Consider the following 14773-nt stretch of genomic DNA (forward strand, 5'->3'; position numbering starts at 1 on the left):
TTGTCACTGCATATTCTTGTTTCCTTTATGGAATCTCCATTTCCTGTTTCTGTCATCTGCTCTTTCATTGTAAATATTCTGCATCTCTAATTTTCTCTCTGTGTGCCCTCTTTGTAAAATGTAGTGATTTTGTGGTTCCATTTTTCAATGTGACTTTGTTTTTTAGAATTATTTCTTGGTGTTTAATTTTCATACTGGAATTTGCTGTATGATGTGCGTAAACCCTGTCCAAGGCCCATGTGTGTATTCCCTGAACGCTGTGTTGTGCAACAGTGGTGGTTCAGTATAAAAGTTTAATAAGCCCTTGGTGCAATGAGAGAAGATGAGCTCTGGATAATAACCTAACCTTTCCAATGGCTCCCCCACTCTCTGCTGCCCGTTTAACACACATACATGCACATACACTCTCCTCCCTAACTAAATATGCATGTTTGTGTTGTCCCAGTTCCCAATATAGACTCTTCTTTGAGGACTGATATACAGACATGGGCAAATTCTTGTATCATAGATTTAAAACAACAAAAAACAGAGGATAGATAGCTTTGGTGTTTTATTGATGTGTACTTGTGGTGGACATTTTGAGTTAGGCAACAAGGTAAAAATCAGTGTTAAGAGGCTGATATACATCTAAAATATGTTACTATTCTACTTTATTGAGTAAAATTGGTAACATGGTCAAAGAAGAAAAAGGCCTTCTCTTAGAATTTGCTGTTCAGCAGAGAAGCAAGGGCAGAAATAAATGGCACCTCGGTCTCTTGTCCTTAACTAAAGCTAGTCTTCTGTCCTGTGGGAATACAGCAGATGGATGTATAGATATGTTTTTGTCTTTAAAAATGGTTTGGAAAGAAATGGTCTGGTATTCAAGTAATTGAAATTTTGGTAATTTGTTTTTCTTTTGTTATTCTTTATCATGTTGGTATTGCAGCGAGTTCCTTTCTCTCTGTTTGTGTGTTTAGATTAATTTAATTCAGGTTTATTTATATAGCAGTATTCCCTGTTAATCTCTACAAAATAAAGCATTCAGGATAACAGTGTTTAATTTTGTTTATTTGCCATTTTGATTTTGACTGCTTCAATTTAACAACCTTCGTGTCATGTTACAGATTATGAGAAACCTACCTGCTGCTTAGTGTAAACACAACTGACTGTTCAGAGAGCGGTTGATAATTTTCGAACCCCTTCATCAGCTTGAGCAATTTCCAAATACAAAGCTGACCTTGGCTGGTTAACAGCCTTCTTCTCTACTCTCACCATCTTTCTCCCACTTGCATCTCTAGCTTTTATGTCTCAGCTTTATTCCAGATGTCTTGTGTTTCCTGCCTCTTTTTGCCTCTTTATCTCCTTCTCGCTGCGATGCTTTGATGCTTTTTCACTCTTTGCACATGTTCACAGTGCAGTGTCCCTGTGCACTTCCTTTTTTCTCCCCGTTCTTCTCTCCTATTGTCTTGCATGCAGATATACACTCAAACACACTCACACGTTCTCTCCATCTTTACCAATTGAAGAAGTGCTCTTGTTCCCAGGCAGACTGGGTGGTCTTGTGGTGGAGCGATGAGGAAGGAGGGAGGGAGAGATTGAAGAGGTTCATATGGTCAAACTTCAGAAGAGAAATAATAGCTGATGTCCAAAATGTGTTTTTGCTGTGCCCTATCTTCCTGTGTTTGCATGTGTTTTTATTCATCATATTTTACTTCCTGTACAGACCATGTGATCAGTCTTTGATGAATTTGCCGGCATCCTTCTCTGGAAGGAGTCCCATGTGCCGGACATATATTTATAGTACAGTGTGCACATGTGTTTTTCTGGAAATGTTTGGTATATCTGATAAGGAATCTGGTTCATATTTCCTTGTTTGACTGTGGACCTTTTGGGGGGGATTGAGGCAGATGAGAGAAAGTCAAGCTAAGATTGATAGGGGAAGAGGTTTGTAAAGAGGTATAGGGAAGGAATAATGAGAGGGAAAGGGAAAGAGAAAAAGGAGGGTTGGAAAGGAGGATTGCAAGAGAAGGAGAGGCAGAGGAATGTGTGAAAAGACCGAGGCAGACATGTCAGAGAACAAATTGAAAATGCCAATTTCACTTTAGCCCCCACCAGCTCACGCGCTTACAGCCCAGCCCCGGCCTCTTATTCCATGTGTAAATGAATGGTGTCCACAGAATAACACACAATCACCTCTCTCTATCCATCTTGCCCTCGCTATTTCCCTTTCACCCTTTCTGCTGCATTACCTGCTCTATACCCCCTCTCCCTACCCTCTTTGTCATCCTTCCTTTTCACCATCTTTTTGTTGTTTTCACTCCACTTCTGAGCTTTTGATCACAAATTCCAAGTATTTTCACATCTTCTATCGGTTTTTTCTTTTCTGTTTGCCCATCCACTTTGCTTTTCACACCCTACCTTATTATTTTGTACTGTGCCAAGGCTAATGTTTTGTCTTAAAAATCTAGTTGTAATGCAATAGCACTGTCTAAATTCAGAACTTACTATATCTACAGTGAGACTGTAAAAGTTGTCTCTTTTCTTTTTCTTTTTCTTCAGTGTTCTGTAGGCCAGCTTCCAGGTAGAGTTGCTCAAGTAAAAGTTTCAGTAGTTCACAGCTGCTAAATAAATTAGAGTGAGCCTGAAAACACATTTTGAAAGAATTTGCCTTTAAAATCAGCTCTAAGAGCAAAGTGGTATTTTTTCTGAGATGCATGGAGACGTCTTTCTTTATTCGGATATCAGCGTCTCAGCCTTCAGGGCCCGCTAAATGTAAATCATCCAATCACAAAAAAAGTGATGAAAGAATTAATCAGCCATTCACACATTGTGACATTGCTGTGTCCTCTCATTTTCTTATCTTCTCAGTGCACATTTTTTAGTCCTTTCCTCCCTCAAATATATTCAAATTCACTGTTATTACAGATGTCAGGATAAATCTCACAGTATCACACTGGAGTGGGTGATATCACATAGTGGCAAAGTTGTAGCTAGATTCAATCTTTGAGGGCTCATAGCCCCGAGCTTGGGGCTTTCACATTGGATTTTATCACCACTCTACTAGAAGAGAAAAGTCCTGCTATCTCTCACCCAGGGGCTACTGGAGATACTGACCATACCAGAGGTAGTGAGAGGGGCTGGGCACCATTAGGTCATTATCTGAAGTCTCACCAGCCGTCACCTCAACATTGCTGCTGACAACACACCCATCTTGTCATATAGTGTCTGCTTTATGTCATGTGAAATACAGCTAACAAAAGAGACGTTAATAATGTAAAACCTGTCTCGGTGAAGTCTGTGAAGTTCTTGATGAAGATGTTGTATTTACCTCACATCAGCAGGGGTTATTGGGGAGGCGGTGTAATTTCTAAAGCGGCATTTTATTTGCTGGTGATAATTGTCATTGATAATTTATATGTTGGGAGTTTGGGCAGGGACTCATAGGAGCTCTTTTCTCCGTTACCCGTTCAGTTAACACGCCGCCATCACATCACCGCTTTTGAAGCTTGTTGTCTCATTTAAAGCAATTCCGTAAAACTGATTATGCCAACGATGAGTCAATTACATTTCAACTCTTATTAGTTCAGGATGCAAAAATGAAATTAGATGAGAATATTATTGTCAGAGATATATTATGCATTTCATTCATCACTGGAATGGAATGAGTCATACAGTGATGGGGATTCCAATCTCTTAATCAACTCTGCGCTCTGCCAGGCAGCGGCGGATGTGCCATGTGTAAAAATCACAATATAGCCTGTCTCTCATCATTCATTTTTATGGCCCTTCAACTCTGTGAGCACCGCAGGGTATGACATTACTACCAACCACTAGCTTAACTGAGTTTGCTCTTGGTATTAGCTGTGTTTTTTTTTTTTTTTTTTTCCCTCGCTCTTATGAATTTATTGAAAGAATTTTATTGAAAGATGGAATGTTTTCTGATGATGATGCTGATGTAAGAAAAATGTTGAATGGATGAGTATGAATTGTAATCTTGTTCTCTTTGTTTTATATTTCAGTATAATTATGAGGGCAATGACATCAGCGACCTGCCTGTCGACCTGTCTGTAGTTTGGAATGGAAACTTTGTCATTGACAACCCCTATAACATTAAAGGTGAGTAATATTAAAGGTTACTTATGGTAGGAACTGAATGTGGTTGAATGCGTTAGATTTGTCTTAGAAACCGGGAAGGAATTCAGTGTCCTGCAGTGACGTACAACTTTTTTTTTTTTTTTTAACCTTAACAATTATATTTATGACTCCAATCAGTATGTATTATGTAATAATCACCCAATCATCTTTTCTGCTTCATGAATGGCACATTACCCCCAAATACTACAGTCAAAAAGCAGCCATTGCTGGCCTATTGAGAGATTGAGTGGCTTCCTCCCACAGTCCAAAGACATGTATGTTAGGTTAATTGGTGGTTCTAAATTGGCCATAGCTGTGAATGCACTGGGCCCTGCAACAGACTCGTAACCTGTCCACAGCTACCTCTTGCCCTATGACAGCTGGGATAGGCTCCACCCCCACCACAACCCAGATGGATGGATTAGTGGGTGGGTGTTTTTAGTTGGTTAGCTGTTTTAAATTACCATAGATACTGTTACATTTTGACACAATCTTTCACAGTTACATATTTGAGAACCGTATCTAGATGACTGTGTGTGTATTTGTGTGTAGAAGAGGCAAAACAGTCACATTATTAAACTGTTTGTGCTAACAAAAGAGAAAAAGCACAGTTAAACACTGCACCCAAGGAATGTGCTCAAATCTTCTGTCAATGCCAGAGAGTTCACATATTCTAGTTTTGGTCATTTGTATTCACTAATGCATATATTGAATAATAATTATGTCCGTCAAGGCTCAGGTTCCACCCCACGAGACTCTTTTGTCATGGCTAATGGGTAGCAACTAGTGTCAAAGGGATCAATGTAATTGATATTTTCTCTCTCTAAATGTTTTAAATTTCAGTATATTGAGCCACGTTTGGGATGTACAGTGTGTGCATGTTGTAGAGCAATGAGGCTAATTTCTGCTTTGTTTGCAAATTGGACAATTTGCAAACAAAGCAGAAATTGGCAAGCGTCATGAGTCGAGGTGCAAAAGACCGCTACACTGTTAGTGTCTTAGGTTTACACCAACTAATATTCAAAAACACATAACCCTTTGCATTTTAAACAGATTTTTACCATGTTTTGTATGCATATTGTTGCATTTTCCTGTTTGTTAATCTCTTTAGTGTTGTAGGCATCCGTGTGTATCTTGACTTGTGTTATTTTAATGTGATAGTGCATAGAAGACATATATATTTCTTTAAACTGTATTAGAGTGCATTATATTTGATTTAATGTGAAACCACACCTCATCCAGGAACCTTGGGGGGTAATAATTAAACTCATATACATTCTCAGTGCACCACTGTGGGAGAAGACAATGAGATCATGTCTGTTGGATATAATTACTGGTAAAAGTCTTTATAATGCTGTCTTCGTAATTATTGTGGGTTGTAAAGCACAGTGGGGGATGTAACATTATTCCCCTGCTGTGAGGTAAAGTAACATCATCGCCAGTTCGATATAGTCTGTGGATGACAAGCACATTGAGTTTTGTACAACAGAGGGAGTAGCATAGTCTGCTCCTGGTTGTTACTCATTAATGTTTAAGGACACAACAAGTAATGGGTATTTTGGATGTAGTATTTAATGCCAGAATTTGCCGTTATATCTTACATGTTTGTGAGTTAGTGATTATTGCCATTTGTCAGTAAGGAAACACCACATCACTCTGTGCTGTTTATTGATCGCTCTTTGTAGTCTAATTGAGCCAAGCAAGCTGTTGTAGTCTTAAATGTCAGATATCTCTCAGTATGAGTGGTGTAACTGGTCTACATGTGTTTGTAAACAAAGGCGTGTCTGTAGTATTGTAGTCTTTACTTCATCACTTTGTGCATTGTGTGTTAACTCAAATGTAACACATCAGGCAGTGACCTACAGCCTAAATATGACTCTCGTCTTCTTCTCCCTTCACTGCCAGCCACCTCTGTATTTCTCAGTGATGATAATCATCTAGTAGAGTGCAAGTGATGCTCACTCATCTTAAATACTGATAGGTTAATGTAATTAAAGGCGAGTCGTTTAGCAGCCAGTAATTGGCATAGGGTTTCTTTAAAGCTGCTCCATGACCAATGGGATTTGGGGAAGGAATAGCAGAGAAAGAGAGAGGAAAGATTTACTCTTCTGTTCCTCGTGCCTTTGGGAAATCGGGCCTTAACTCAACTTTGGCTCAGTGACACTGAAGAAGTTTTGAAATTTTATGATAAAGCTGAGGAAGTGAAAATAAAGCAATTTAATTTCATTCAAAAGAAAACTGTCAGGTTTCTTATCTGCTTATTTCAGTCTGAAAATAAGATAGTCTTTGACTGGGGGGAGTTACAATCCTGCTGATAAGCAGCAACATACGAGACTGGTGCAAGGATTTATAAAAACAAGGAGAATATGCAAACTCCACAGAGAGGTCCCAGCTGGGAAGTAGGTCTAAACCTTCTTTGATGTCTTTGAGGCCACAGTGCTAACCGCTAGCACACCCTGTCATTTCTAACATATTATATTGACTGGATGTTTTATTCACTTGGTAGCCTCAGTTCAACAGTAATAATTTCATGATGCTTCATTTCTCCCTCCTTCTCTTCAGCTCACCTGTATAAGTGCTACGCACTGAGGGATAGCTGTGGGATGTGTTTGAAGGCAAACCCCAGGTTTGAGTGCGGCTGGTGCGTTGGGGAAAAGAAGTGCTCCCTGAGACAGGAGTGTACTCCCCCAGAGAGCACTTGGATGCATGCCACAACAGGAAACAGCCGCTGTGCTCACCCCAAGATCACCAAGGTAAGACTTGATAATAATGACACATGCTTACACATATTGTATTGCAGTTAAGCATGATTCCAAGATAACAGATGGTACACGTCTTGTTGTGCAAATGTACCCACACATGCACACAGACCCCTATATCCAGACATATAACTACATGCAGAGTGGACTGTGCACAACAGAAATATTCTCTTTGACACAACAAAATTGAAGAGAAAAATAAAGCAGAAATAGTTTATTTTTTTGTAATTTCTCAGCTCATTATATCACAACATTTCAAAAACCCTTTTGAATGAAAGCTGTTTGAGCAAAGAATGTGAATCATAAAGTGTCCACATTCATCATTAGCCCACTTTAAAAACAACATTGCATGGAACAGCTAAATTCAAGGTAAAAAGAATAGGCTTCTCTAAGCACTGCTAAAGCACACACTCACGCTGCTGATTGGTTGTTCATGACCTAGCAACTCACTGCAAACAACTCAGGGGTCTAAGAAGAGAGGCTTCACATTACAGTATGTTACTTGTAAGCAGGCTATGATTGATTCTTATGTGTTTTTTCTACAAGAATCCAAGCCAGATCATTAGTAAAAACAAATTTTTCAAAAGAGGAGCTTTGAAAAGTCTTCCTGCTCTGTGTCATTGTTTGGCCCCGGAGAGTGAAGGGGACATCCTAGGAGGGCAGACAGCAGAGAGGATAGACAACTTAGAAGCCAACACTAAGACTGCAACAGCAACACAGATGGGCTGGCAAGGAGGAGGCAGTTCACACACTCCAAGACTGAACACACTGACGAGATCAGAGACGACGGCTTCACACAGAAGCGCACACAGACACACACATGCACCTAAATGAAGAGTTAGGGAGGGTGGTTGTCTGGAGAGAGACAAAGAAGCCGAGGATGTGGTAGTGCGTTAATTGTGTCCCGCCACGGGTGCTGAATATGTGCGTGCACATGTGCATGTGTTCATCTGACAGGCTGGCAGAGCCGAGGCGTCTAAACACCATAGCGTAACCATCTGTTGCCACTAGTAACCGTGGCGGTGGTCCTCGTCTGAGTGCGACCTGGGTCACAGTTCCTACAGCTCACCACTGGGACTAGTGCACACACAGTGCGGTTTGAAAGCAATGCACTGCTGTGTGAGACGCGTCCTGACATTCAGCCCTCTCGTCAGTCTGTCTTCTTCCATTTTTACTGTGTCTCCAACAGTGATTCAAACTTTCAGCCAAGCATTTCTTCCTTTAAATGTATCTCAAATAAGCTGAAGAATCATCTAAATTCTTCAACTTAAATGAGTGTGAAATATATGTTTAATATCCATGCTCATTTCATTGATGTTGACTTGTGTGACTGAAGCCCTCAGTCCATTTCCTGTGTGACACGGGCTCGTCTCTTTGAATGTGTAATGAAGATACTGGTTAATTGGAGCTCTGGCACATAGATAAAACCATTTGCTAATGCTCCCTCTCTCTTCGTGCTCGTTTCAGTTATCTCTTTGAAACAAGCATGCAGAGGCAACTGGGTTGTGTGTGCGTGCTTGCGGGAGAGAAACGGGAGGTGGTAGGGGGGTTGTGCTCACAAGCATGTGCCGTTGCATGCATATGTAGGGGTAAATCCTGCCCTTGGGCAAGATGTTGGTGGCAGTCAAAAAGCTGGCAAAGAGCTTCAAAAAGCAGCAGGAGAAGAGACGCACTGCAAGTTTGAGAATGCAGAAGAAGAGACAAAGAAGTGGAGAAGAAAGAGACACTGGGGGAAGCGTTATCACCAAGCTGCGCCGCTGGCCTCACCTCTCTTCTCCACCTTTGACATTTACAGTTTGACATTTAACGCCAAAAGAACATCTGCAGATGACAAAGAAAATCTCTCCTTTTTCATCCGCCATTTTATCTTCTCCCGCCCCCCGCCCCCCAAAGAGCATCACATTGGCCACACAAATTGAATATTATTCCACTTCTTACCAACCATTTGGTCAAATCCCCTTTTCCCTGTTTCATCTTTTTTTTCTTTTTGCCTGATTCAGCCTGCTTTGTTCATTTATGCAGCATGCTAACTGCTGTGTGGCCAATAGCTGGTGGATTAACCACTAATTTCATTTGGACCAAGGAATGTGTGTTCAGCTGGGGAGGAAACACCACTGGAGACACACATGTGTGCACAACATACACACAGTAAGAGCTGTCAGAGCAGCAAGTGTTTAACTTATTTAGTGTTATTTCTGAGTGGGCTATTGTCCAGTTGATATTTTTCAGTAGTGTGCGGTGTGGCCACTGTGCCACTAACAGCTTTGGCACCTAGTACTTCTCTCCAAATTCAGCAATTAATGTTTTAGGTACTAAATGATGATTTTAGACATTGTAAGAATTTGGCTGTTAAGCTGATGAAGTGCTATTTTTATTGTGCTGCGTTTTTGTGCACTGACATTGTGCACAAAGATTAATTAGTACTTCCTTCCAAGCAAGCAAGAAAATACTCCCTGCGTGTGTGTCTTTGAGCCTGCGCTAACACTCACACAAGCCAGCAAGACTCACAATGGTGCCCACACATTCTCAGAAGCCTCCAAATGAAAATAAAGTAAGCTACAACTATAGTCTGTATTATATTCTCAAAATGGCATTCAAAGCCACATGGATAGGGACACACACACATACTCTCTATGCCACTGTGTCCCAGTGTAGCACAGCAGTGTCCTGGTACTGGCCCTGGATGCTGCCTGGCCCTCCATTATCCATCATCTCCTGCCTGCCATCTCCTAGGGGACAGGAAGAGCATCACAGCTAGCCCTTAGAAACCAATTAAAACAACGCAGGCCATTCCAGTCTGTGTGTGTGGGAGGGTTGCATTTTTAGGGTTTTAGCACGTGGTAAGCTCCATGTGTTTATGTGTGAGTGTTTCTTGATGTTGTATATGTATTAAAGTGCATAAATGGATCTGATGGCCTATCATTTCTCCCTCATGTACTGCTTTAGTGGTTTTTGCCTTTGCCAGTTTTCTTTATGTCCCATCTCTTTTTTGTAGCTAGTCACATTTGTTTTTCTCATCCTTTATGGTTTTTTGGCAACACTTTTTTTAAATTTCCATCCCTTCCACCGACTATTTCCTCTATCTATTAACTATTCAGTATTTTTCATTTTCCTTTCCCTTATTTTGAATCTCATCCTTTGGTCTCATTGTTCCCTTACCTTCTATCTTCCTTACCCTCTTGCTTGCAACCTCCTTATTATCCATATAGAGATAGATATTGTTCTGTTTACGGGTGTTGATTGACCATGCTTCTGTGATTTGCTGATTGTATTTTGGGGCTAAAAAGTAAGCCCCCACTGTTACAAAAATAGGAGTATTTACCCACTGTTGGGTAAATACTTACCGTGCTCATTCATAAAGGGGAGGATTGTAACTGGATGTCAGCCACGATGATGTCCTAATTAAGCTCGTGTACTTGTTTAATGATCAGAGTTCAGCCAGAGGGATATAATTGGCCCCGATGTGATTCTGACTTCTGACACAGATTTGTTCCTGTTCTATAAGGCTACACATCTTCAGAGCTAATATTGTTTGACTCAGTCACATGGAAACATTTAACGTTTAAAGACTTATTTGATCCCTCTCTTCTTTCACGTCATTGCCTCTATCAGATTGCTTGTGAGTTTTTGTTTTTGAAAGCCTTTCATATCACAGATAAACTCTGGAAGCCTTACACCATGTTCATATCATCTCCCCCCGTGTCCCTTGCCCGTTTCCCCCTTCCCCCTCCTCCTCCTCTAATTTGCAGATGCTATCTGTGCGCTGCTTCTTAGCTATCCACAATAGGCCTGACATAAAGCCTCAAATACATCGGGACAAGTCAGCCACAAAGAGAAAAAAGCGAGTATGAATGAGTGTAGAGCGTTATGATGGTGAGAGGAGAATAGAGCGAGTGTTTAGGCTGGTGGCTTTTATCAAAAAGGGCGCTTTGTTTGTGTTGTTTGGTTGTGGATGGAACAACGTGCATGCGTGTATGCGTCTCACTCTGTGTCTTTGTGTGTCTATGTGCTTGATAAGCCAGTGCTTATAGAGAAAGAGAGGTTGATTACCATATCTAAAGATTGTGACTGAGCACTGCTGCATGCCAGTCATTCTTTTGTCTCCAGCTAAAATCTATACATTTGGGCACACTGTCAAAGACGGAGACAGAGACTGAAATAAAAGACACAAGTTCAAGATGGAGTGCCAGCTGATAAATAGCCATTAATTAATATGTGCAGCATTTCATTTCTGGCTTGCATGACACTGGGCTTTGTTCCCATTGTGTGTTTGTATTAGTGGTTTTCTAAACACCTGTGGCTTTTACTAACCTGCCACCTTTTCCATAGTGTTAGACTGGGTATCATTGTAGTGCCAGGTGGGGAAATATTTGAGTGGGTTGAGAGGTTAATCTAATTAATCTGTAAGACTGTAGATAAGCTTTAAAGAAGCTGAATATTGCAGAACATATTTTCATTGTTGGCATGGTGTCAGTAAGATTGATACTGTCATTATGTCTGAGTGGTAAAAATGAAGCTACGACTGCTGCTTAGCTTGGTACAAAGACTGAATACAAGATGTGGCAGCTGCAATGGCTCTACCTATTGCCATGTTATAATATTTCTGTTTTACACAAACAAGCCATAATATGTTAATTAGTGACTTTTGGTGCTGATAGCTGGATTTTGTAATGATTTAGATATCTGAGCTGGCTTTTTTCCCCACCACCTTTGTTCTTTATGCTGTGCTAAGCTAACTGGCTGCTGATAGTATTTCCTAAACTATTAAATTATTTCTTTTACAAACCTGAATATTTGAATACATTATCCCTGCTGTCACCTTTTCCAGCACTTGGTGTATTCCCATCCTTTTTTAAAAAATAGATTTGTGAAGTATGCGATACACACAATGTTTCTGCTCTTAAGAGCTGTATTTATTTGACAGTTCTGCACAGGTAGCAGTTCGTTCCGATCCAGCTCTCTCTCCCGCTCGACTCTGCCGTCACATATAGACAAACAGAAAGAAGACACTGTCATCACACAATCGCCACCACCTGTGGCTCACCTGCCTCCCAGTACCGCCCCCTTGAGCTCACTGCACTACTCCTCCCCTGCAGCTGTGCCAGGGACCACACCTCCGCCACAAGATTAAATTTGTAAATTTATTAAAGCAAAGGACTAGTCGCACCACTTTTAAAGATGGCAAAGGTTTTGACCACAATCACTTAATTTCACTAGAATCACTGTCATTAAAGGATTTCTTCATAGAGAAAAAGTAAATTTGCACAGCGTAAGGTTCAGCTTTAGCGAAGCTTGACAAATGAATCAAACTGTTAATGAATCTTCGTGACAGTGCTGACCTTTGAAGGAACAAAGAGTGATATGGAGGTCAAATTGAGTGAGTTGACATAGCAGCACACGGTTTTCAGTAATTTGTTGGATGGCACAAATATTAACCGTTTTAAGTCAGTGTTTCACCAGGCTTCCAGCGCCACTAAAGACTTACAAGTGGAGTGGCCCATATTTTAGTTGTTGGTGACCGTTGAACCGTCCAATCAAATAAAACATATGGGAGACTGGTCACTGTTTTACCCCTTTGTTTCAATGTTGACATGTTTGTCTGTGTCTTTGTAGAGCTTTGTGTGCCACACAGCAACTTTTTTCTACACCAAGCAAAAGATTTCTGTGTTAAAAAAAAGAAGCAGGATTCATAATCAATCTTTTTTTTTTTTTTTTTTTTTATACATTTTTTTGTGTGTGGCAACTTACACCCCCACTCCATGACATCCAACCACTAATGTCTCCCCCAATAACCCCCCTCCCTGTTGCAACAAATGACCCCACTGCCCCGCCGTGTTCTAATCCAATTAGCTTTAGCCCTAATTATACTAGTAAAGACTGATTACCATTGTCTGCATTGGGGCTGAATGAATAGAGCCATGATTAGCGACTAGGCTAGCCTCGGGTAGCCATTAGCACCTCCGTACACCTGTCACAGACCTCTAGGGAAAAAAAAGCAGAAACCAGGGGTCACTATGTGTTCTAATTGTATTCAGCCTATAAATCTTCACAACATTAAAAGAGGGACGTAAGTGAGGGTTTGATGGGTAGGTCCAGGTTAAGTGTGCGAGTTGGCAAGTTGTGAATGTTTGACTGAATTGAGGTGGAGTTAATGGATTCAAGGTCATTTTTCATCGTGCTTAATGAGGTAGCAAGAATGTAATTCATGCAGAATGAAACATGACCATAATGACCTAAGTAAACTGCCATTCATGCTTAAACACAATATACGCCACATGTGTTGTTCTGCTTCACTTATGTCCTCCTTTCTTTGGTCTACCACCCAGTTGTATCCTGAGACTGGGCCCAGACAGGGAGGAACCATGCTGACCATCACTGGTGAGAACCTGGGTCTACAGTTCAAAGACATCCAGAATGGAGTCCGTATCGGCAAAGTGGCGTGCAACCCTCAGGAGGACGAATACATTAGCGCTGAGCAGTACGTTGGCATTGTCTCTTTCTTCACCCTGTTACACCCACTGATTTTAAACCTCACTCTTTCTAAAACTCATTGCTTTCTTTTTTGTCTTGTCCCCTATTGTTGTGACACTGAGTGCTAAGCACAACGCTGTGACTCTCTCAGACCTTTGTTTCATAAAACCTTCAAAGGTTAAATGCTGTTTTCCACTAACAGACAAAACCAATTCCTCACAAATAGCCTCAAGCTGTGCATGGTGCTGCTACTTTCTGTACATGTTCAGTCCGAGTAACTCTGACAGCAACTTGAATAAAACCTGTTCAACTCAACTAATGCTCAGGTCAGGTCAAGCAGCATTGAAATACCTCATATAACTCGCCTCATTAGGATTAATTTGACCCATTTTTAGATATAAGTGGATTTAATATTATCAAAAGTGTGCAATATACATCTACTGAAAGCTATTCTTCATGAAAGGTTGTCATGTGAACACTCTAAGCTATGTTTACTGTTTTCTGGGAAATGGTGAAGTACAGCAGATTGCACAGATGTAATTTAACTCCCATTTAATAGCTGCAGTTGTATATCCTGAGTAGAACTCAGAGTAATGTATAACAGTCATGTTCAGTTTATGACTGAGCTCTTTGTTTTAACTGTTAACAGGGTGCCTCTTTGAAAAAATGTTCTTTATTTCACGTGTAAACGATATCATGTGAATCATTAATTAAATTACATTCAGAATAAGAAGAAATCTGGGGCACTGGCACACTGGCAGTGCCCCATTATAGCTCCTCCAAATACTGGGGCAATGAAATTACAAGATGAGTCCCACTTTCTCTTTTATGTTGTATTCATCTAAGCAGACAAGATACATTTTCTGATGAGGAAAGAATTGGTGAAGCTCGTCACAGTTGGAGGCGTCCTCAATATTCTATTTCCAACCATGTTGCTGTCATTGTACACAAATGCCCCATTTGCTGAGTTTTGCAGCACAGTCCCAGCAGACTTGGTTTTCTTTCTGCCACCCTCGCTAAGAAGAAACCAGAAGAAATCTGACTTTGATGGTTTGACAGTCAGGAAAACAGAATGCTGTTCCACACTCACTAGTGGGTTTAGAGTAGCGTAGTGACATGTCAGTCTTGATTTATAATTTATAAACTCGTGTGTTGTTTTGTTCAGACAGAGCGGAGCAGTTTTACATTCACTTCTATCACGAGGCCGTGCTGTAGCCTAACTTTTTTTTTCTCCAAACATGTTCATTTTCTCCAAGTGATCACATCCAAACGTCAAGATGGTGACGTTTAACCCGGCCAGCTCAATAATGCTGCTTTTGGCCTGTTGCCATAGCACCCGCAGGAAGAGGAGGGCGCGGTTAGCAGTTAGGCTGTCATGCTAATTAAAAGTGATGTTAGCCATACGGTGCCATTAGTGTCCCGTTTGCACT

General features: G+C 40.8%; 1 protein-coding gene across 4 annotated transcripts in view; it reads left to right on the forward strand.

Annotated features, from left to right (window-relative positions):
- The window catches only part of plxna1b (plexin A1b), a 185316-nt gene that overhangs the window by 137695 nt on the left and 32848 nt on the right, over positions 1–14773 (forward strand). For all 4 annotated transcript variants that reach the window (XM_026168467.1, XM_026168469.1, XM_026168468.1 and 1 more), the window contains exons 11-13: positions 3999–4095; positions 6676–6866; positions 13199–13350. In XM_026168467.1, coding sequence (XP_026024252.1) covers positions 3999–4095; positions 6676–6866; positions 13199–13350 — 440 coding nt within the window. The remainder of the gene's footprint in view (positions 1–3998; positions 4096–6675; positions 6867–13198; positions 13351–14773) is intronic.

This window comes from Astatotilapia calliptera, chromosome 5 (genome assembly GCF_900246225.1).
Source record: "Astatotilapia calliptera chromosome 5, fAstCal1.2, whole genome shotgun sequence".
NCBI lineage: Eukaryota > Metazoa > Chordata > Actinopteri > Cichliformes > Cichlidae > Astatotilapia > Astatotilapia calliptera.